General features: G+C 41.2%; 2 protein-coding genes across 4 annotated transcripts in view; one reads left to right on the forward strand and one right to left on the reverse strand.

Annotated features, from left to right (window-relative positions):
* Window positions 1-54: 54 nt before the first annotated feature.
* LOC101162196 (SLAIN motif-containing protein 1) lies at window positions 55-11491 on the forward strand. Its single transcript, XM_023964758.2, has 9 exons — window positions 55-597; window positions 2969-3105; window positions 5743-5859; window positions 5950-6069; window positions 7706-7855; window positions 8119-8496; window positions 8962-9102; window positions 9184-9469; window positions 10705-11491. Exons 1-9 carry the CDS (start codon window positions 143-145, stop codon window positions 10778-10780), a joined length of 1860 nt encoding a protein of 619 aa, XP_023820526.1. The 5' UTR covers window positions 55-142; the 3' UTR covers window positions 10781-11491.
* Window positions 11492-14347: 2856 nt separating this feature from the next.
* Window positions 14348-23591, reverse strand: part of LOC101161957 (plakophilin-4) — a 54124-nt gene continuing 44880 nt past the window's right edge. For all 3 annotated transcript variants that reach the window (XM_023964755.2, XM_078933506.1, XM_023964753.2), the window contains 10 exons: window positions 22641-22758; window positions 22211-22405; window positions 19224-19397; window positions 18986-19136; window positions 17466-17658; window positions 17299-17383; window positions 17101-17218; window positions 16892-17020; window positions 16728-16801; window positions 14348-15695 (listed from right to left, as the gene is read on the reverse strand). In XM_023964755.2, the coding sequence (XP_023820523.1) occupies window positions 15438-15695; window positions 16728-16801; window positions 16892-17020; window positions 17101-17218; window positions 17299-17383; window positions 17466-17658; window positions 18986-19136; window positions 19224-19397; window positions 22211-22405; window positions 22641-22758 (1495 nt within the window). In that variant the 3' untranslated portion in view covers window positions 14348-15437. The remainder of the gene's footprint in view (window positions 15696-16727; window positions 16802-16891; window positions 17021-17100; window positions 17219-17298; window positions 17384-17465; window positions 17659-18985; window positions 19137-19223; window positions 19398-22210; window positions 22406-22640; window positions 22759-23591) is intronic.

The raw sequence follows: 23591 nt of genomic DNA on the forward strand, positions 1-23591 counted from the left end.
CTACGTTCAGGGGAAAAATATTTTGGGATTTTTAAACTCCTAAAATCACGCAAATGTGGTCGTTTGTTTGTTGAATTGGACACCTGCAATCAGCATACACACGCCGGCGCGCAGAGGGTGGAGTCCCGGAGCTTCTCATTGGATGACCGTCCAGACAGGCGTTCTAGACAGTCGGCTAAGCCCTCTCCCGCTGCTTCTCAGCAGTAGTAAGACGGCAGCCACTGCAACAGCCTTTGTTCTGACCCAAATCAGAGGGGGAAAAAAGGGCCGTTCTGGTCCGATGGACACAGCCGTGCTGACGGTGATGGCGGAGGTGGACTGCACCAAAAACATGCTTAACGCTGAGCTGGAGGTGAAAAAGCTGCAGGAGCTCGTCCGCAAACTGGAGCGGCAGAACGAGCAGCTGAGGAGCCGCACCGTGGGATGCCGGTTCCCCTCCCCGGAGCCTTTCGACTACTTCCAGCCGCACCGCTTTGACAATGAAGCTGCCGTTGCGGCGGAGGATGAAGAAGAGGACGAATCTGAGGAACAGTTGGTTCTGGACGACCTAGAGCTTTTGGATCTGGACTCTCTGAGCTCCGAACCGGATGAAACCTGGTAACTGCGGGTTAAAAGAATCTAGTCGTTTGTTTTGATTATGTTTGATTAGATTAATTGATTTTTTTCCCGCGCATCTCCATAAAAAATAATATTTGGTATAAATATATGAAGCAAAGCGTTTTTAAAGTTTGCAACAAGAATTGTAATTTGTCAAATGTTTTTAATGTTGGCTGTTTTTTGTTTAGTGAATACCGATTCTGCTTACACTCTTAGGAGGTTGAGAGGGGTTTTTATCTATAGCACTTTAGGTCAGATTCAAACAGGTTTTAATCTATAAATCAGTCGCTAGAGTTTCCAGTAGAGCAGAATCCCGAATTTCAGAGCCATCAGAATAATCGGATCCACTCAAACTGAGCAGCAAGCAGCAGCAAGGCCGTACAAAGGCATGGGAGGGGGGGGGGGGGGGGGTTAAATGCTTTCATTTATTTTGATTTATTTATTTTACTAGCAAAGTCATTTCTGTGGGGTCAAATTTGGATCAGCTTAAAGTGAATGAAAACACAGATTGTAAATTTGAAAAAAAAAAAAAAAGAAAATTAGAAAGCAAGACGGTGTAAATTTGAAAACAAAAAACTTTAAATTCGTAAATACACATTGTAAACTTGAACGAATTATTGAAAATGTAAAAAGCAAAATTGTAAATTTGAAAACTTGAATATTATAAAAAATGTAAACCTTAAACTTACAAAACACGTTTATTAGTGTTTTGCAATTTTTTCCGTTTCTCCCTCCATGCTTTCATTTCTCTGTTTTTTAGATTCAATTCAGTTTTCAAGTCTCCACTGACTAGCTGATCCAATTGGGGGGGCTTTTTGCTAATTTGCTACACCCTAAAAGAAAAGGAGGGGAGAAGAGAGAGAAATGTTAGAGTGGAGGGTGAAAGTCATGAAGCATGATAAAGTAACAAGTTGCTGGAAGTTTATAACCATTACTGTCAGGTTTTTATAACAAATCTAAAAGGGGCGGGGCCTGTCAGCACACACTCAAATCTTACAACATACCTGTTGACTCCAATAATGTTCACATCCCAACAAGTAAAAAGGGACATAATGTGAGACAGCACCTGTGCTCAAGTGAGTGTTTATGTTCCTCTGGGGTGGATGATGGAATGTAAAAAGGAGGAAGGAGAGTGCCCAGTCATCCCCACACCAAGTCCCCTGCCGCAGCAGCATTGCCAGCCAGGACCCCACCCCTAAAACCCACACGGTAGCAGATAGAGAACAACCGTCCGCCGGGCAATCACATCCGCCACCTAGGCCAGCGCCAGCAGGACCGCCAGAGGGGCCCCCAATGCCAGAGAGCAGGGAGGCATGGGGGGACAGACAGTGCCATCTCCAGCCCAGCCAGAAGAGCAGCCTGCCACCGTGGCCCGAGGGGCCTATGCGGGGCCCCGCCCCAGGAGAGCACCCCCAGCCCCAGACGAGTAGTCCACCATCACACAGGAGTTCTGAGTATCCCCCCACCCCAACCCCAGGCACGAGCCAGGGCCCCCCAAAGGAGACCCGCTCCCTGCTCCAGGCAGCCACCCACCCAGCCCACGGTTGGTCAAGGAGAGAGCAAGGCAGGAGCCTGCAAAGGAGCAGAACGCCCAAGAGAAGTGGGAGTCCAACGGGAGTGTTGTAAACATGGCCTGACAAGGCTCACCCACTGTTGGAATTTTGGAAAAGACCAGCGCTCAAGGGCAAGGACCAGAACCCACACCACAGAGACACGGGCACCCCCAGATTCAGATGTAATGTGATCCTCGGCTCATGGTCTGGCCAGAGAACTCAGGGATCCCTCTTCCTGCATCGAGAGAGGGCCACCAGGCCCAGGAAGTCACGTGAGGCCTTTGGTACTTCGGAAAAATGTCTGTTAACACGCCACTCCACTCTGATGTACCATGTACAATGTCTTGTTTTCAGATTTTCAAATTGGTTTTTCAAATTTACAATCTGGTTTTAGATAGATAGATAGATAGATAGATAGATAGATAGATAGATAGATAGATAGATAGATCTAAAACAGCAAAAGTGATATTCAAGTCAAAGTAAAGTGACCAGATATTTTCAGGTTCAACAGTACAAACATTATAAACAAACAGAATAACATCTGCAACCTGCATGACAAGGTAAAATTAAATAAAAAATAAAAAAGTACACACAAACACAACCGTTAAAAGAACAAAAACAACTGAAAACAACAACTGCAACAATTTGCTTCAAGCTGATCCGAATTTGACCGCATACAATTTCTTTGGTCCACAACTCAAGCAGGCTTCTCCCAAATAACTCTCTGATCAACCACCCAGTGGAAACATGTTCAAACTCAATCCTAATTTATGTGCTACTGAAACCCAAAAAATCTAGTCAATGTCAATCTGATGCAGGTTGTACTCCTCATCCAAGTCCACGCAGAGCTCAAGTGACTCCCTCCCCCCGCTGGAGTGGTGCCGGAAGTTTCTGGAGAGCCCCAAATCTGAGGTTGAGGCTGCCAGGAGTTCCCTGTCTCTACAGCTAGAAGAAGGTGAGCAGAATTCTTAGAACACAGATTAGCGACAGTTTGACAATCCCTAAAAAAAGGTTCATAACCTATGGGGTTTTTAAAAACTCAAAGGTGTCTTATGGATGTTATTGTTTTATTAATGAAAAACTGTTTTAATAATCTTTCTGTTGGATATTTTTTATAGATATTTTATCTAAACAAATAATTTAGATGAACAAAAAATTCAAAATTTTAATGTTACAAAGGATAAAATAAAGTATAAAAAGTAACAAAAAGCCTAATGTGTTATTTTTATCTATAAGATATGCTCATGTCTGGTATTTACTGATGTTTCAATGTTTTATGATTTTTTTAAATGCTCTTTATTCATTAAGTTGATCATAGTGGAGCTCCATACAGTTTAAGGGAACTTTTCGCTAGATTCTAGTGACAACTGTTGCTAACTGTCTTCCACCTGCAGGACAGAAGAACTGTAATCCACAGCTTAGAGCAGATCAGAGTCTGCTGACCTGAAGGCCTCCTGATCCGCTGCTGCTCCTTCCCCCAGACAGAAACAAAAAAGAAAATGGAAGCGGTCGTGATTACATCATAGATAATTGATACCTGAGGTTTAGTTGCTATGGTTACATCACTTTTTAAAAATAGAATTGACTTTATGTGTATGAAATCCGGGTAATAGTGAATGTGAGAGTTAACTAAATGTGATCAGCCTGTAAGGAATACATGCTGCTGCTCCGACCTGCATAGGCGCAGTGGTTCAGGAGGCTCCGCCCATTCAGGTTGTGCAGAGCTGCTGCTGAAAGAAACAATGGGGTAAAAACTAGAATGCAGGAATCTAGTGTTTTCATTAGAAAAATAGAACTCCATGCAAACATTTTAGCCCAAATTTTTAAGCTCTATAGATGAAATCAGAAAAATTGCTGAGGTTCATATTGTTTATTAAATGCACAGAGCATTTCTCATACAGCCACCCATCTTCAGATACAGCTGAATCCCTTTTGGGGTCACATGGTTGCCGGAGCCAACCCAGCTACTGTTGGGCTTAGGCGGGGTACACCCTGAACAGATCTCCAGCCTGTTGCGGGGCCACACACTCACTCACGCACACACACACACACACCTAGGGGCAGGGGTGTCCAAACTTTTTGCGAAGAGAGCCAGAATTGGGGAGGTGAAACTGTGTGTGAGGACCACCCATTCGGCCTGGATTCTCAAACTATTTTATTAAGTTTAAATGCAAATAAATAGTTTAAGGAACAGTTTTATTGCAGTGGTATTTTATTTTCATCATTTTGAACACCAACACATCTAAATACATTTTAGCCAACTTTTTAAATCTGACCGCAGTGATGAAATTCTAAATTTAAACAGTTTGATCAGGAAAACTGAACACAGTTATTTTTTTCAGTACAAACCACTTCCAAACCAATTTTCAGTAGTTTTAATCGCACACACAAAAACTGCGATTTTAGAATTTATTCACCACAGAGGACTAAACAAATGTTAAGGGTGATACTGAGGTCTCGATTGCAGCAAAAAGGCCAGGCTGGTTCAAAGGCAGTAGTTTTGATGTCCTGCAAGTGAGAGTCACTGAGACGTATCCTCACACAGTTCTTATTAAAGATTATGACGGAGAATGTCTTCTCGCTTAAGTATGTCGAGCCGCACAAGTGTAACATTTTCTTGGCAAACATTCGCAATTGTTGAAAGCTGCTTTTATCCAGGTGGCGGAAAAAGTTGACGAGCGAGTTGTTGGTGTCGACTCTAAACACTCAACGTCACACTGCAGCACAGTAAGCTCCGTCTGCAGGTGGTCTGGAGCGTCATCAGGGCGCACAGATACATTTGTCCAATCCTCTCAAATAAATGAGCAGTGCCAGATGCATCTGAGCTTTCATCTGATTAAAAAAAAAAAAAACTCAAACTCCATTCTTTTTGCCACCTGCTGTATCTTAAAGTCAGATAAAATGTCTTCAATTGGACCACAGTGTTTCGAGCCAGGCAAAGATTGGCAAACCCCTGCTTCTTGTATGGATAAATGTTCTGCACCATTTTCATCACGCAGTCAACACAGATTGCAGTGCATTGCAATCTGTGTTGCTATCTTTTAGCTTGCTTTTGTGGCGTTTTCATTTGACTCACTGATTCTTGTTTAAAAAAAAAGATTGCTGTATTATTATGGTTGTCATTGATTTTCTGACATGACACTATTTAGGTGATTTATCCAGAGACTTGAAGCTTGAGATTTGTACCCTCGACCATTGCAAAAAATCTATTTAAATCTTCTTAACGTCAAAAAGCTCCAGAGCTCCTTATCAGTAGTACAGTGGTGAATCTTTGGAGCTTCTGCTGCCTCAGAAGAGTCAGGCTCAAAGCTACAGAGAAATCCTCCCACCTGCTCTAGAGCAACTAAACCACCGTTGTCATAGAAACACTTCACATAAAAGGATGCATGGCTTTTGCAGCTTATGTCGACACTGTAAGGTGACAGAGATGAGGCCGGGCTCTGCAGCTGCGTGTGCAGACCCTTAATGCATTGTTCTTTAGCACTGCTGGACGCTTTGTGCTACTGAATGGAGAAGACACCGACTGTCACTGCTGGTGAGGTGGCTGCTGCTCTGAGTGGGTTTTATTGTTTACCTTCATCTTCCTCCTCAGTCTCTAGGTGGCGTAGCTCTCTGTCAACCCCGTCATCCTCCTCCTCTTCTCCCAGACGTCCTCGAGTGGCAGGTGTGTCTCCCATCAGTTCCTCACCTCAGCCGCCTGACAGACCCGGTACTTAAACTCTCCTTGATTATTTATTTTTGCCTTTCCTTGTTGTACAAAATTGGCTTGAGTTGTTTAACCTACACCTCCATTGTTTAGCTCCATCCTACTCCTCCCCGATACACCCACTCCTTCACCGCACCCTGAGCCCCATTGGGAAGGAGCTGTCCCCTGTGTCTGAGAGGACCCCCACCTTCTTCCCTCACCCTGCCTCTCAAGGTTAGAGCCTTGTCTGCTGCTATGATGGAAAGGCAAGGAGCAGCTAGTGGTCCCTTTAAGCTTTTGCTTTTGGAACCACAGTTTCACACTAGGAAAGTCCCAAAGAACCGTTTTTGAAATTACATCTTTTTTTGTTTAATTTTATCTGTTTGGGCAAATGAAATTGCCTTAAAGTTTGACATCTTCTAGTCTGGGTGGTCTAGTCCTCCAAGTAAATCGTTTGGTCTCACTAGAATAATTATTGCAATATCATGCTTTTTATTATTTGAGCTCTATTTATTATTTATGCCTCTTGTTCAATGAAGCCCGGACGGATCGTTTTCAGGCGGAGATGAGTTCGGACAAACAAAAGAAACTGGTCCCGGCCAACCAGCTCAGTGTAAAAGCAGTTTATGGTAAAGTGAGGGACTTTTGTAATAAGTCTTTGGTGAGCAAATAAACCCATAAATACTAATTTATTGTTTTGATTTTTAGTTTCTTTAAAGTCCCACTCAAATCATCTAATCTATTTTTAAAAGTGTTTCAAGTAGTCTTTTTATTATGATTAGTATGTTTTAGCCAAAATACAAAAACCTGTGTTGTTTTCTAAGACATAGTTTCTGCAGAGCGGCAGGAGTTCATAAAAAATTTCCTCTGAATTGTTGGCGAGACCATTGGCGTAGTGTAAGTCCGTCCCCTTCCCATCATCCATCTGTATATGTTCTCCCCCATTAGCTTCCAGCCCCTCACAACCCCAACCTAACAAAAATGGCGAGCAAAATTGAAGCTATCCAATTGTACAGGTTTGAGCCAGATCCCATTTCAGACGAGGAAAACAAAGACGTACACGGATCAGTTTATCTGACAGTGGATGCATTAGAATAGAGCGGTGAGGGAGCCTGGGGCTTGCCGTAGTAGCTTTTTCCAACAGCAGTTTTTGTTTGCTCCTGAGTAACAACGATTTACAAAATGTAATATTTTGACAAATTTTCTTTATATATGTCCCCCATCAAAACCCTGTGACGCTTACAGGGATATAGCAGGTTAAGAAAATGGATAGTTGGATATGTCCTCCATCATGAGAAAAATGAACACATGAACATGTTAAAACTGTTTTTGTTTGTACTAAGTTTTATTATTTTTAGTCCTTACATTTTATATTAATTCAGATCAACACCAGGTTGAAGATTTTAATTGATGGACACGTTACTTTTTTCAGAAGTGCTATGAAATCAAAAAGCTACTGCAGAGAAGAAAGGACTTGTTATCTCTGTCAAGGACAGGTGGACTTGGCTAATAGTAAGAAAACTCCTTGTGGGAAACACATTATTCCATTAAAAAGAGGAGCATATGGATCATCGAGATCAACGACTGCAAAGTCGTTACTGATTTACGTAATTTGATCATAGGAAAGACAAGTGGAATCTTGGCTGAGGTCAGAGGTGAGCATTTCTGAGCAATTGTAAGGGTTCATAATGAGAAAATTGCAGTATTTTCTTTGCTCTTGGAGAAGTAGAGACCATCAACAGTTAAAGGCTGTATATATTTCACCCTGTGTTTTAAGCCTTGGTCTCTGAAGATGAGTGAAAGTTTCTGTGAATGTTTGACATTCATTCAGTTCTTCAGTGGAGATACTTTATTTCCATCATGTTTGCAGGTCGCAACCAGCGGTGCTCCGCCTTCAGCACTCGGTCTTCTGTGGACAGCGACCTTGGAGCGCCAGAGTTGGAGGAGGACTCTCTGGGCCTCGAATACAAACTGCAGGACCTGACTGATGTTCAAGTTATGGCTCGACTGCAAGAGGAAAGTAAGTTCTGCAAAGTTTCAAGTATTCCTGATTAGAATGCTTAATCGATTGATGGGTGTTAGTTTGACTGTTGTCAAGGGATTTTAAAAACATGAAGTTAATCATTTGCTTATTCTGTCTTCGCTGTTCCCTAATAACCTAACAGACCTAAGAGCTCATCGTTACTTCAGCTTCATTAACCCCAGGAGGTGATAACAAAATGTGTGTGTGTGTGTGTGTGTGTGCGTGCGTTGTCCCCTGGTCTTCATCTGTCACCCCCTCAGGTCTAAGGCAGGACTACGCCAGTACGTCGTGTGTTCTGGCCAACCGCCGCAGTCAGAGCTTCAGCTTCCAGCTCAGCTCACTCGGAGCCGGCCTGGGCTTGGAGGCGGAAGACGAGGAGGACGAAGAAGAGTACGGTCTCCTTCCCCCGCCGCAGCCACGCCTCACCTGCCTGCCCCACTCCCACACTTTTTCCAGCATCAGAGACTGGCAAAAAAGCACCAGCTCACTGTGCACCCCTCCTTCCACCCCCTCCGCCCGCCCTTACCTTTCCGCTGGCTTCGCCTTTCAAGCTCAGGCTCCGGCCCCGCCTGCCCAGTCATCTCTGGGACTGGGCAGCCTTTACGCAGCCGAGCAACAGGACTTCAGAGCAGGATCAGGTGGGTACATTTCTGTTGAGTTTAAGGCCGTTTAAATAATTCAAGCTGAATCTCAGATTGAAAAGTTCTGGTGTTAGCGTAAACCAGTAAAATGTTCATTAGAAGGAATTCATATTTATAAGTGATTTACTATTGGAAACTTAAAAATTAATGAAAGTTTAAGGCACTTAAAAAAACAATGTGAAAAAATATTGTGTTGTCCAATCAGGTTGTTTGAAACATTAATTATGTTATTGCAGCTGTCTTCTGTCTACAGCTGAATATGACAGTAAGTTATACAGTTTCATTCATTCAGGCTGTTGGCTTTGAGCCGGGTCTCTCTTAAAAAAGCCACCTGAGCCTGTTGTGCAACATGCTTCAGCTTCATAGACGCTTTTACAGGATTACACTTCAGACTGAAGCTCACGTGATAAGTCAGCTTCATATACTGTATAAGTGTGTACACATGATATCCCTTCCTTTCAGATAAGCTGCGGAGGAGCATGCCTAACCTCGTCAGAGCTCCCAGCATGCCCATTCCATCTAATCCTTGCGCTTCGCCTTATATGCTTCGTAACAGCCAGAGCTTTGACTCATCCAGCGCTCTAGCCCGCCTGCAGTCCTCTAGTAAGACTCCTCTTTTGTTTTAATCATTCATCACTGCGGTCAGATTTAAAGATCTGTACTGATTTCTGCTTTTTTCTAAAGTCCCTCCCCCAGGCAAGCTCCAGAACAGGGTACAGAGCGTCGGCAACTTCTCTTTACTGTTACGGCAACCATCAAAGGCCACTGCCTACGTCAGCCCTACTATCAAAGGCTCTGCCTCCACTAGCCTCCAGTCTCTAAACGGCAGCGGGATTCCTCTGCTCAACAAACCCGCGGGAGGCTCTGTCTCCACTCCAACAACGCCACGCAGCAGCCTGCCTCGCCCCGCCTCATTTTTGTGCACCACAAGCTCCGCTACCCGCAGCAAGGTGGCCCAACCAACAAGAAGGTGAAAACAAAACAAAAGACAGTCCTTTAGGTTCCATTTGTTCTGTCCCTGAAAGCACAGAAATGTTAATTTCTCCAACTTTTATTTCTCTATGAAATGAGGCTACATGGGGGCAACAACCCACTCTTCCAATTTTTTAATGTCAAAATACGTATCATTATTGACCGAAATTAAGAAATAACCAATACAAGCCTTTTTCAGCTTTACAACTGCTTAAAGAAAACTGTTTGAAAAAAGTTTTGTTTAACCTTTTATGTGTCTCTGCTGTTCTCATTAACCATCCTTCCAAAGTTTTATACACCCCTTACGACACCTCACAAAAAATGTTGTAGCTTCGCCAATGGCTTTAAGTATACAGTCAGCCAGGAAAAAGCTAAACATGTTTTAAAAAATGTCACCAGTTGATTCGTTTCTATTTGGATCATTAACACAATTTACTTTTTCAACTTCAAGTATTTAGATTTAACTTGGCATTTAGAACATTTTGTTTAATCAGTTTAAAAGGCCAAAGTCTGTGAGGATTTGCATTGATCAAAATACTGAGGAAAAACAGCTGTTAGCTGGACTTGGTTTATCTTTTATTATTGAAGACATTTCACCTCTTCTCCAGGAGGCTTTCTAAATTCTGAAATACGGTTGTAAGACTTTAATTCAAAACCATCTTCAATAAGATAAAACCAGTCCTGTTGACTTCTTATTAGACTATGGTCATATATCCCAAAATGCCACTGCGTGGCGACCTAAACGCAAGTTTTTAAGCAAATTTGGCGGGTGGCTGCTCAGCTGCATTTGTAATCGGGAGGCAGCAGTCGCAATTTTACACACCTGCTGAGGTGTTAAGAAAAAGTTAAAACTTTATGGTGACCGCACGTTTTTTTTGACATCGGTTAGTGGCAGCCCGGGTACATTTCGAGGTCACAAAGTGGCATTATAGTGACAAGCGGGTGGCAGAAAGGCAGCAGCGTGATAAGTGACAGCTAGGAGGGTCTCTAAAGTCCCCAAAATCGTCTGCCGATGTCAGACTGCCACCCCTTTGCCCCCATTCTGCCATCCCACTGCCACCATCCAGTTCTCAGAGATCATACGGTACACTTATTAGGGTGAGGGGGAGGGGGGGTTTGATGCTTCCCCATTGCGCTGTGGCAGTTGTATTTGTGACCGCACCATTACCTAGTAAAAGTCTTTTATGCTTTTTCCCAGCTTTGTTGCTAAAGCTCATTTTCCTTTCTCTTTAGTTTGCTGACTCCTCCAAAGAGCTTGTCCACCTTCAGTGCCCTTCATAACAGCAGATGGAGAGATGGCTGCTACTGATGAGGAACTTGTACATGGAGCCCCCTGCTGGCCAGGGCCGCTCACTGCGACATGTTCAGATTTCAGACAGTTTGAACCAAATTGTTGCTGAGGTGAGATAAAATCAGAGATCCTGCATCAAACCTCCATCTCAATATTTCTATGCAGTGTTTTTGGAGAAAGCGGGTAACTTAGGCGTTAACTGTGATGGTGTGTGCCAAAAGGGGTGCTGTTCCCTGTTGCTCTGTGCAATAAACCAAGGCTGTTCGTTCTCCGTCAAGCTAATCTATGTTTAGAGGGCTGCCGGTTTTTAACCAAACTGTATTTATATATTAAAGGTATTTTCACCAGTATGATGCGTTTGCTGTGGCAAAAAAATTCTGCTGCTAAAGGGAAATCAGTCCCTTTTAATTTTTTGGGCACTTTTAGAATTTCTATTTATATTATTATATACAAGTTTGTATCTGTTTGTTGAAGTAAGTCTTAGTAGTATTTAACACATTGTACAATTTCAAATGTCATTTGACCAAACACTTTCCAGTCTTGTTGCACTTTGTCAAAACTTTTCTTCATTTAAAGGAGCACTACTGTTAAAATGTTTATAAGTTTCACTCTAAAATCACGTAGCACCTTTGTTTCTTTCATTTGCGTTTCTTAAAGAAAGTTGATTTACACTGTTGACACTTATGTATGTGATGGGCTGAACTATTTTAATAAACATTTAACAAATTATTTCTTTCAAATGTTTTATTACAGCATCCAATTTGTTTCTACATTATCATCATTTTCAACATGGTATTAAATGCCACCCTAATGATGAAGTGGATCTTTTGTATTCAAGGCCCTCAAATGCACCCTGGTTTAAAGTTTAAGGGTGTCTTCAGACTGTAAAAATAATTTGGTCTGGATCAAGTCCTAAACCTTGCGTTTGGGCTGTACCGGTATTCAGACTGCCCTCAAAGGGACTTTCCAGTTTCAAACCAGAGCTTGCAAACAAAGTCACGCGACTAGAGATCTCTTCAGTCACTGGGCAGGAATTATGAGGGCGAGGCAAAGCAACTAGAGGCAGAAATTATGGAAGTCCTGCGCTTTTGCAATCCTTGTCCGGATAGTTCATGCTTTCAAACTTTAAATTTCACTGACCAATTTTGAACGTCTTTATCTACGTCAGGTACTACACTTTTTACTTGCCTTTTTGGTATGACGTGGGCATGCTGCAAAGCGGTTACTGGCAAGAATACGGCTAAGAACGTACGCCGATAAGTTATAAAGACTGATTGTCGGGAAAACAGTAAGAAGCTATGTGTATCATGTTAAAAGTTGTTTTAATAAGCCTGCAACGAGTCAGAAAAACATGTAAAAAGTGTTTTCAGCGTTCAAAGTAAGCAATTAGACCCTTTATGCTGTTTGATATCACGACAATTGTGGCTTTATGTTTGTTCGTGGCTCATCTGTTGATTCTTTCCTAATCCGTTTTCATCACGTGACAACTGGCTACAGTGGCTTTTTTGGTTCAATTATTCCACTCCTCACGAAACATATTTAGACTGAGAAATCTCAGAGTGAACCAATTGAACTGGTGGAAACAAACAGAGACCACCTTGAAAGATGCTTCGCTATCACACACACATCTCTCCCCTTTCTCACATCTGCACTGAGGAGCTCCTTCAGTCAGAGATTTTAAAACACTGCTGTATACTCTTATGTATGTCCTAAACATCTCCAATTTACTTCTTTGCCACTCTTCATACAAAACCTCAACTCCTCTCTCGGTGCCCGTAACCCTTGTGCTATCCTAGGCACTTTAACATTGGGAGTTGGGTCATCTAGACCCCACTAGACAGTGCTCTGAACCTTTTTACTTCAATGATTTGTGATCTTCACTGGTGTCCATGGATTACATGAAATCCTCTTCACCTTTATCCACCTTTGTCATGGTAGGGAGAACATGTCAATGTGAGGGTGGGGTCATCTAAGATAGCACAAGGGATTTATACAAACTTTCTCTAGACATACAAAGACGCATCTTCTTGTCCAGCAGCATCCTCATAGCAAATATTCTTCCTTTTTTTGAAACCATGCTGTTTTCACATATGCTCTTCTGACCCCAGCCAAGCTTCTACCACTCTTTCCCAAAACTCCGCTCATCAGCTGTCTTCCTCTGTAGTTTCCGCAAATCTGCATGTCTCCCTTCTTAAAAATGGATACCAGTACATTTCTCCATTGCACTTTTTGTGCAGTAGCTCTGTAAGGAGAGCTTTTAATGAGAATGCTCCATAGTATCTTCCAAAGTAATTAAACTCATTCTTGTGCTTTATTATTTGTGCTCACAGATCAGCATTTTTGTACCTAAGGGTGCCACCTTGTGACCAAAGAAAGGTACTAGTTTAGTTTCACTAACGTTCAGTGCACTGGTGATGCCAAGTGCAGTGTTTCTCTTTACTGACATTGCTTTACAGTCAGCGCCCGTATACAGCCTATTTCCAGCTTGCATCTCACAAGTTTATTTAAAACTTCCAGTCCAAATGGTAAATGTCGTATACTTGTATAGCAATTCACATCTTTACAGTCACTGTCCCATTCACCTATGCCCGGACACTGATGGCATTTCCGCAACCTTACACTGGCGCTAACGTATGCACACTAGGAGCAATGTGGGGTTCAGTGTCTTGCCCAAGGGCACTTCGACACAAGGCGGGAACCAAATCTGCGATTTTGTTTTTGTTTTTTTCCCCCCAACCGGAGATCAACCTCTTTACCTCTGCACCATGGACACCCAAATCTCAGCTTTTGTCTTTGCTCACTCCATCAGAGCCCCACCCTTCCTGTTCCCAGAAATATGTAACTTTCCTATCCACCCCAGATTTCTTTCCTAAATTGTCTTCTTAGGGCTTGAGAGCTGCACATTTAACCCTTGTGCTATCCTAGGCACTTTAACTTGGGAGTTGGGTCATCTAGACCCCACTAGACAGTGCTCTGAACCTTTTTTCTTCAATGATTTGTGATCTTCACTGGTGTCCATGGATTACATGAAATCTTTCCACCTTTATCCACCTTTGTCATGGTAGGGAGAACACGTCAATGTAAGGGTGGGGTCATCTAAGATAGCTGTGGGTTGTTCCTTTTTTAATTTGCTTTCCCTGTTGAGATGTTTTTTTGTTCTTAATCCGATTGTCTTTTTCTAAAACCATTGATTTAGCTTGTAATTTTCCTGCACTCTGAAGGGAAACTTATTCTCTGGATGAATTAAACAAAAAATAAAGGTGTGCCTAGTGAAATGGCTTGCAATATATGATGAGCTAACTTACTTAATATAGAGCACTTTTCTACCATAGCAGGATCTTTCTGGTTCTTTCAGTTTGGTTTTCAAAAAGGCCTGGTTTCAGTGGTCTTGGATGTGACTTCATAAACAATACTTTTTCATTTCAGGTTCATCATGGGTGCATTGCACAACTGGATGTTAAAGAGCACCTCAAAAGCTTGTTTTGCCCTATTTCTTAATTTTAACAACATGCAATTCTTGTAAGACTGTTAGAGGCATCATACGCAAAACACAATAAACAATACTATTAGGCTTGGGAATAAAACTTTGTTCCAGTTGTGTAGTTGTGATCTTTAATCTTTTCATGTGTATTTTTTTTTCTGTAACATTGCACGTTGTCAACAGTTTTGGACAGAACAGACAGATGGCATATTTTGGTCAGGTCACAAGTAAAATCATTAAAGTAAATCAAGAAATTATAAAAAATCTTTACACAATCACATATAAAGTTATACATATCGCATACAACAACAGAACAGGACAGTTAAACCATTGTTTAAAATAGTCTCACTTGCTTTTGTTCACATATTTCACATACTTCATGATATACTGCACTTTTTGGTAACAGAAAGTGAGGAGCTACAGTTGGAAGTTCAGAGTCTTCGAAGGTTCTCTAGACTGAGGATGCCCCTCTTTAAACCTGGTCAACATGTCCTATTCAATTTTTTTTAAGCAACTTTGTTTTTTTTTAATACTTTCTGAGGCTCAAACATTTGAATAGGTTATCCATTTATAACAAAAAAATTTTTTTGATCTCTCAAGAAGCAACTTTTGACTAAGTTTTTTATTGTTTTTGTCAAAGGGGCTGAAGTAAAAGCATGGAGAAAACACTTACAGAACAAACATGACTCATCACTTCCATTGTCTTTGTAATTCACATCAAAAAGTATATCCACAGTTTCATTTTATTTGAATTTATGTCTAGCAGTCATGGGTTTCAGAAATAGTTTGGTTTTTAAAATGGGTTTGGATTTAAACTGCACACCTCACCTCTTTTGTAGTAGAATCTTGCATTAAATTAGTTTAATTTTCATTTATATAGTCATTTTAGATTGCAGCCTAAAATCTACTTTTGACCATGAGATTTCTGGATATTGTATATTTAAATTAGCCAGTCTTTTTCCTTTTTCCAAACCCAAACTGTATTTCCTTGTATCTCAAGCTTCTGTTGAGCTGGGTGGAATTCAACAGTCTGCTGTTGGATACAATAATGTAAGAATGGCCTACATTTTTATGTATCCACTATATAACTTAGTCAAAAGCTGCAAATCAAGCCACTGATCATTCCATACTATTTCATACAAGTTCATAACCTACATGCCCACAGAGTGGAAAGCTGAAAACCGTCGTCCTCTTTCACACCCAGGAGTCAGGAGAGCCAGTAAATTTGTTTGCCCTGTTAGAAGGCCTCCGTGTGGTGGAATAAAAGTCCACATAGTTGGTGTTTGCTCGGAGTCGAAGCGACTGACTGGCGTAGCCGTCGGGCGAGGACGGCGTCAGGTGAACCGGTTCTTCCTCGTAATGTTCCTCACTGTAGCCTTGTAGGGACGATGGGTACATTCTGTAGCTGTTGTAGTTCTTTCTGTCAGGTTCGTCATAGAATGGCTCTGGATGCTGAAAGACAGAAAATTGATTTCATTTTATAGGATTTGTTATACTGCTTTTTCCTTACCCGACACAACGGTGACACAACGGAGACAATGTAAACTAACTGCAGTCTTGAGACTGGTTCCCCACTCATTGCAAAAGAGGTGCACCCTAGACGAGCCAGTGTAAATTCGGGGTTAGACTCTAAAAACTGCTTAAAGATATAAGAATCAAATTTATTGAAGAAAACTAAAGGACACAGTCTGGTTGCTGGCGGCATCAAACAGTCTGGTTGCCTCATTGACATTGATTTTTAAGTCTATTAAAGTGTAAATTATCTATCTGCTGTTTTTAATATCGGTAATTTGAATTAGGTTTAATTATATTTCATTCTCGTCTGGTGAACATCATTCATTCATCTTCTAAACCCATTTTGTCCCTTTCGGGGTCACGGGGCTGCTGAAGCCTACTCATGGGTAAAGGCAGGGGACATCCTGGACTGGTCGCCAGTCTGTCGCAGGGCCACAAATCACACACCCATACTAATGAATTACATTCATTAGTATGAGTTTGAGTAACTAATTAACCTATGAAGCAGGTTTTTGGATGGTGGGAGGAAGGCTGAGTACCCAGAGAAAACCCACGCAGGCACGGGGGAGAACAGGCAAACTCCACACAGAAAGGTCCCCCAGCCGGGGGAACCGGGGGCCTTCTTGCTGTGAGACAAGAACGCTAACCACTAGGAGGTGAAGGAGTTAGTGGGATTCAAGTAACATTTGGAAACACTGATGGCCACTTTCACAACCAGACTAAAGCTAAAATTGAGAAGTTTTCAGCTGTGATGGCAGCCTAGCAACAGATGATAAATAAAATAAAATAATTCAAAACAAAAACAAAACATTTTTGGAGTAACAGTAGCCTTTTTTGCAGTTTTATTTTTTTCTGTCAAACTAGATATAACAAATATTCTGGGTGTACAGAAATAAATTCTGGGGATGAGTTTTTAGAATAACTTCATCACACTTATAATAAATGTCATTGCAATTTCAACTTCTTTACCTGGAATCTTCTCAGGTCCTCTCCTGATTGAGAGGAGTAAGTTCCAATGAAATATGGAGTTTTCTTCTCAGACCCTAAAAAAAATATGCATGAACAACAATATTTCGTAAGCAGACTAACTAGAAGCTCTATCAAAGATCTTTGAGGAACACTGCAATACAAACCTGTGTACTGCCGTTTGTGTAAATTGTCTACATAATATGTATCAAGTTGCATAGATGACTGCGCCCTCTGGTAGTTTGAGCTGTGTCTCCTTATCCCAAGCATCGCAGGTGAAGATGTTGCGCTTCCGCCTGAAGTTTATCAAAAAAAAAAAAAAATGTCAAAATTTACAACAGACAGTAAGAATGTGACTGTAAAGATGGGACCCAACCTGACTGGATGACTGGGGACATCTGCAGTGGACTGGTGGGGAGGGTCGGCTGAGAACGGTAACGGTCTCGTTCCAGAGTGGAAACGGGGGTGACAAAGTGTGTGTAATTCCATCCGTCCTACCGTGATATTACCATGTTTTTGTGAGTTTGAAAAAAAAATCTATCATCATTGTCAATCTTAATTGATGTTTACTAACTTGTTTGTAGAGGCTCCTCAGCTCTCTGTACTGCCACAGAGTATTCAACACCTGAGCTGCTGCTTTCACAACTTTCATTGAGTACCTGTTACGCCGTCAACAAATTAAAAAGAAAAACAATTTAGCTGCCACATAAACTGAAATCGGAAATGAAGTTTGTCTCGTACCCTTTCCCTCGTCCTTTGCTTATGTCCACCAGCTTCTCGATGCCTCCACTGTCAGCCAGAGCTTTGGCGTTCTCCATGTTGCGACTAGTGACCTCGTGCAACGTGCAACAGACCGACGCCACCGTGTCATCTGACAACGTAGAGGGACTGCTGCCAGGGAGCCGATTCACCAGATCCCGCATTGCGTACTTTCCTGTAACATCGAACGGGTATATCTTAAAACATTTTCTTTTTGTGAGATGTAGATACACTACATCCTTTTAACAAAAGTCACAGTTATTTACCAAAAGTTGTAAAATGAATTGAAAATATAGTCAAGGCAAGGGTTGAAATATTTATTCAAAATTATTATTTTATTTTTATTATTTTTTCCTTCAAAATTTGCTTTTCTCAAATAATCTTAGTTTGTTGAGGTGATCTGGAGAAGTTTCTCCACTTCTACACTTCTAGAAGCCCCTCCCATAACTTGGATTGGCTGGGTAGGCTTTTCTTGTGTACCATATGTTGAAACTGCTCCCACAACAGATCAATGGAGTTTAGATCTGGTGACTGTGCTGGCTATTCCATTACAGATAGAATACAATCTGCCTACTTCTTCTCTAAATAGTTCACAATTTGGAGGTGTGTTTTGGGTCATTGTCCTGTTGTAGGATAAAACTGGCTCCAATCAAGAGCTGTCCACTAGGTATGGTATGGCATTGCAAAATGGAGTGATAGCCTACCTTATTTAAAGTCCCCTATGCCCTGAGAAAATGTCCCACCTTAGCAGCACCCCCATACCATCACATTACCTCCACCTTGCTTGACAGAGGGGTCAGGCCCTGTTCCATGATCTTTTAAGTTGTTCTGCGTCTCACAAATGTTCTTCTGTTTGATCCAAACAAGTCAAACTTTTATTTGTCTGTGCATAACCCTTTTTGCCAATCATTCTCTGTCTAATGTCTGTGTTCTTTTGCCCGTATTAATCTTTTTCTTTTGTTAGCCAGTCTCAGCCAGGAGACTCTGGTTGAGACTTTCTCAGCCAGACTTTTTCTTTGCCACTCTGCCCTGAAGGCCCAAAATTGCCTCTTCACTGTAGAAGTTGAAACTGATGTTTTGCAGGTACTACTTCATGATGCTGCTAGATGAGGTCCTTTGACCTGCTCAAAGGAAACTCAGTTTTATAGCTTTTCTAACCAGCTAAACTGTTTTCAGCTGTGCCTACATGACAGCACAAGGGTTTTCTGATCATCCGTTAGCCACAACGAGCAAACACATTGTAGTATTAGAACACTGGAGTGATAGTTGCTATATAGATATTGCACAAAAACAAAACCTTTGCAGCTAGAATGTTCATTTTCCACAGTAACAACAGTGAATTAGCCGCATGGCAGTGACAAACTAAAATGACTTAAAATGCCGCTGATCTCCAGCTTAGAACGAACTGTCAATGTTCCATAGATCTTTTACAGTTTTTATGCTTAGCGTGCGAAAGTGTTTGTTGGCTTGTTTGTGTGTGTTGGAAGTGCTTCTGTGCTGACCTATCAGTTCCTTGTTGCGGCTGTCCAGAGCCATGTTTCGGAGGGCAGTGGCAACCGAGCAGACGACCCGGTCGTTGTCCATCCTCAATAGCTCCACCAGAATGGGTAAACCTTTTTCTTTACGCACCGCTGCCCGGATGTAGGCGGAGAACTGCGCGCACAAGTTTGAGCCAATAAAAAAGAAGACATTTTAACTTTTTTATGACTAGTTAAAATATTAAAATAAAGGCTATCTTACCTTCCAGTTTCCAGCAGAAAGGTTCTGCAAGGAGCCAGCAGCGCCTTCCAGTGTAGCTGGGTTTGAACTTTCAGCCAGCAGATTGAGGTAGGGCTTCACCACCATTGGGTGCCATAGCAGCTCGGCTCCTCTTAGAGACTGGGGGAAACCAGGAACCTGACTCATGTTGTCCCACTGCGGGAAAGAAGATATACGTATATATATGTATACACACAGTGGTGGACAAAATTGTTGGTACCCCTCAGTTAAAGAAAGAAAGTCCACAATACTCACTGAAATGAATTGGAATGTTAAAAAGTAACAATATCTTAAAATTTCTTGAAAATTAAATAATCAAAATCAGCTATTACTTTTGAGTTGTTGATTAACAGAATTATTTAGCCCTTGTGCTATCTTAGATGACCCCACCCTTACATTGACGTGTTGTTCCTACCATGACAAAGGTGGATAAAGGTGGATAGATTTCATGTAATCCATGAACAACAGTGAAGATCACAAATCATTACAGAAAAAAGGTTCAGCGCACTGTCTAGTGGGTCTAGATGACCCAACTCCCAATGTTAAAGTGCCTAGGATAGCACAAGGGATAAAAAAAGAAACTAATGAAATAGGGCTGGACAAAAATGATGGTACTCATAACTTAATATTTTGTTGCACAACCTTTTGAGGCAATCACTGCAATTAAATGGTTTCCTATTTTTCAATGAGCCTTCTGCACCTGTCGCCAGGTATTTTGGCTCACTCCTCATGAGCAAACTGCTGACACTGATGTACCTTGATCTAGGAGTTCACCTTTAATGTCTTTGGAGGTTGTTCTGGGCTCTTTGGATACAGTTCCAACTATCCGTCTCCTCAATTTGTCATCAATTTTCCTCTTCCGGCCACGTCCAGGGAGGTTGGTACTGTCCCGTGGGTCTTAAACTTCTGAATACTTCTGAAGTCAAACTTCTTTCATCTTTGCCAACTTGCCAAGGTATAACCTTTTTTAACAGCTGCACATTTTGAAACAGTAATCCACGCGTTCATCACGTCCCGGCTGGATTACTGTAATTCTCTGTATGTTGGACTCAGCCAGTCGTCTCTCTCATGTTTGCAACGTGTTCAAAATGCAGCTGCCCGTCTTCTGGTTGGAGGACGTAAGAGAGACCACATCACGCCAATTTTAGCTTCGCTCCACTGGCTGCCTGTGCATTTTAGAGTTCACTTTAAGATTCTTTTATTTGTTTTTAAATCTTTACATGATCTTGCCCCGCTGTACCTCTCTGAACTTCTCTCTCCTTACTTGCCAGCCCGGTGCCTCAGATCAGCTGATCAGCTGCTTCTGGAGGTACCGAGGTCCAGACGGAAGCTCAGAGGGGACAGAGCTTTTGCTGTCGCTGCTCCAAAGCTTTGGAACTCTCTGCCACTGTCCGTAAGAGAAGCTCCATCACTGTCCATTTTTAAAACACGCCTGAAAACCCATTTTTATGCTCTGGCTTTTAATACAACATGAGACTTCTGTTATTGCTGTGTTGCTGTACTGGTTTTTATTGTTTTTATCTCTCTATTTTTAATCCTTTGTTTTAAGATGTTTTAGTGTTTGTTTTCTTCTTTTCTCGTGTTCAGCACTTTGTGTCGGCTGCTATTGACTCAAAGTGCTATATAAATAAAGATGAGTTGAGTTGAGAGATAAGAATAATATGTGCCACTGTCGTCACAGGAACTTCAAGCTGCTTAGAGATGGTTTTATAGCCTTTACCTTTACAATGTTTGTCTATAATTTTGTTTCTAATGTCCTGGGACAATTCTCTCCTTCACTTTCTGTTGTCCATGTTCAGTGTGGAACACACCTATTCACCAAACAGCAACATGACTATTTGACTCCCTTTAAATAGGCAGATTGACTGTTTATGGGTTTGAAAACAGCTGTGATGTCAATTAAAAGACATACCTGAGTTCATCATGACCCCCTGGGCAATTAGTTCTCAGTCTTTTATGGAGGTACCATCATTGTTGTCCAGCTCTATTTCATTAGTTTGTTTTTTAAAATAATTCTGTTAATCAACAACTCAAAAGTAATGACTGATTTTGATTATTTAATTTTCAATAAATTGAATTTATTGTTACTTTTGAACGTTTCAAGTCATTTCAGTGAGCATTGTGGACTTTCTTTCTTTAACTGAGGGTACCAATAATTTTGTCCACCACTGCATATATAATATTACGAGATTTAAAGTTGTAAATTCACTGGACATTTTTTTCGAGTAAATTTATGAGATTAGGACGGCAAAAAAAGTAATATTACAAGTTTAACTTTGAATTGAACCTAGATGCATGTAATGCCATGTGCGGCAGCAGACCGACTTCTTGTACACTCCATTTGGTCAAACTGTGCTGGATTTCAACAGGTAAGTGAATGTTTATTGATAGCGTTTCAAATTTTTGGAAGCTCCTTTGTTTGATTTACGGTTTATTAATGATTTATTAATTGATGGGTGGCTTGCTGGATCTTTGCAGTGCCCATTGATGAAGCCATCAATATCCCTATAGCTGTCCCCCTTCAATCCTTTCTTCCTCCACAAAAGACTAGATTTCCTCCAAGTCTGTGTGATGCTACCGACTGAAAAGGCCCAGTTATCGGCATTTTCTTTTCAATGTCCTTATGCTATTGTAAGAGACTATTTTCATTCCTCTTTGTTGTTTTGTGTTAAAATAGGACATTTCATTGGTATTATTTCTCTGGAAAAACAATAGTGGGCTGAACTTTATGAAACTAAAATGTGAACATTAATTATTGTTTCCTTTTTTGTTTGTACAAATTTAATTTACACCTGATTATCTTGCAAGAAATACAAGGAATCTGGAAAACTTCACCTTCACTGTTTAATAGTCACATAGGTTGAATTTTTTGAAGATCAACAATAACCAGCAAAGTGGAAGTGGAAGTTAAACAACTGATAAACTACCTGTAAATTACTTTGAAAAAAAGGGGGTGTCTTTGTTTATACCTTGCCATCAGGCCAGCCGCCTCTCTTTCTGCCACGCCTCCTCTTTCCCCAGCAGAGGTAGTCCAGCTCCTTTCCTGGGGAGGAGAAGCCCAGCAGAGTGTCCAGCTCCTGGTTGCCAAGGAGACGGGAGGATGGCATCTCTACCTCCAGCCGATATGAAAGGTTCCTCAGGGTGCAGACACTGTTCTCCACGATCTGACAGAGATACATTATATTAATAATATTAACCATTAACCCTAAAGGTTTAGTCAAACTCTAAATTTTCCCAGGATTCCCCTAAATCTATTTCAAAACTATTCAATTGGCCTTCTGTGTGTGTTTACAATATTCCTTTGAGAAGTGAAAAAATCTGTTCTCAGATTTAAACATCTAAAATAGTGGTCTCCAAACAAAACAAACATGGAAAACAAACATGGTGTCTTTGATGTACCTTGCTATCATAGTCAGAGGTGTTGACACAGGCTTTGAGGATGTGCAGCAGCGCGTCCACCAGACCTTCGCAGCAGCGCAGCTGACTTCTCGCCTCCTCCCCTGCTGAGCTTAGGTTCCTCACACACAAACACACACACACACAGATGCAGTCAGTAAGACGGAGCTGCAGTGAGTCGCTCCCTCCACAGGGAGGCATCAAACCTGCCTGGAAACAAGGAAGGAGAGGGTACATCTTCCAATCGGAGCTAGCAGGAGAGAACTGCACAGCAGCTCTGAGCTCCCACAATGCATTTCAATGATCTTCAGCATCATTGTGACCAGAAATCGCATTGCAGTCCGTCCAGTTCTCATGCATCTCTGAATGGATGGAGTTGATACAAATTTTTGCGACCTACTTTTTTTTTTTTTAAAACTATGTTTTAGTTGTAAATAATAATATTTTTTTGTCAATTATCTTAATTAACATTTTCTATAGTTCAATTAAAGAATTGTTAGGATCTTTATATGGCCTCTTAGAACCAAATTTAAGACCTATTCAACCAAAGGTGGAAAGAGTACTAAGAATAAATACTTAGATAAAATATTTATTCCAATGCGAGTAAAACTTTGCAATAGAGAACACTTATACTAAATTCTATTTTTAAAGATGTAATTTTTTTTTCTTTTTTATGAAGTTCAAACGACTTTTATCCTTCTCTAAACCAACTTTCTGTGTGAGTTTAACACTTTAAACACCAACCCAAATACTTCAAAAACTTAGAATGATAAAGATTATTAACTTTAGAGCAATTAAAAAAAAAGTTTAATCTGACTTTTTTACTAGATGCACACTAAATAGCTGCATCTAACCTCAAAAAATTAAAATACTTGTCATTCTTACTGAAATGTTCAACATTCAATGTTGTTCAGCTGAGCAGACCAGTGTAGAAATTAGAAGAACTTTCTAAAG

This window comes from Oryzias latipes, chromosome 2, assembly GCF_053564925.1.
Source record: "Oryzias latipes strain Hd-rR chromosome 2, Olatipes_Hd-rR_3.1".
Classification (NCBI taxonomy): Eukaryota; Metazoa; Chordata; class Actinopteri; order Beloniformes; family Adrianichthyidae; genus Oryzias; species Oryzias latipes.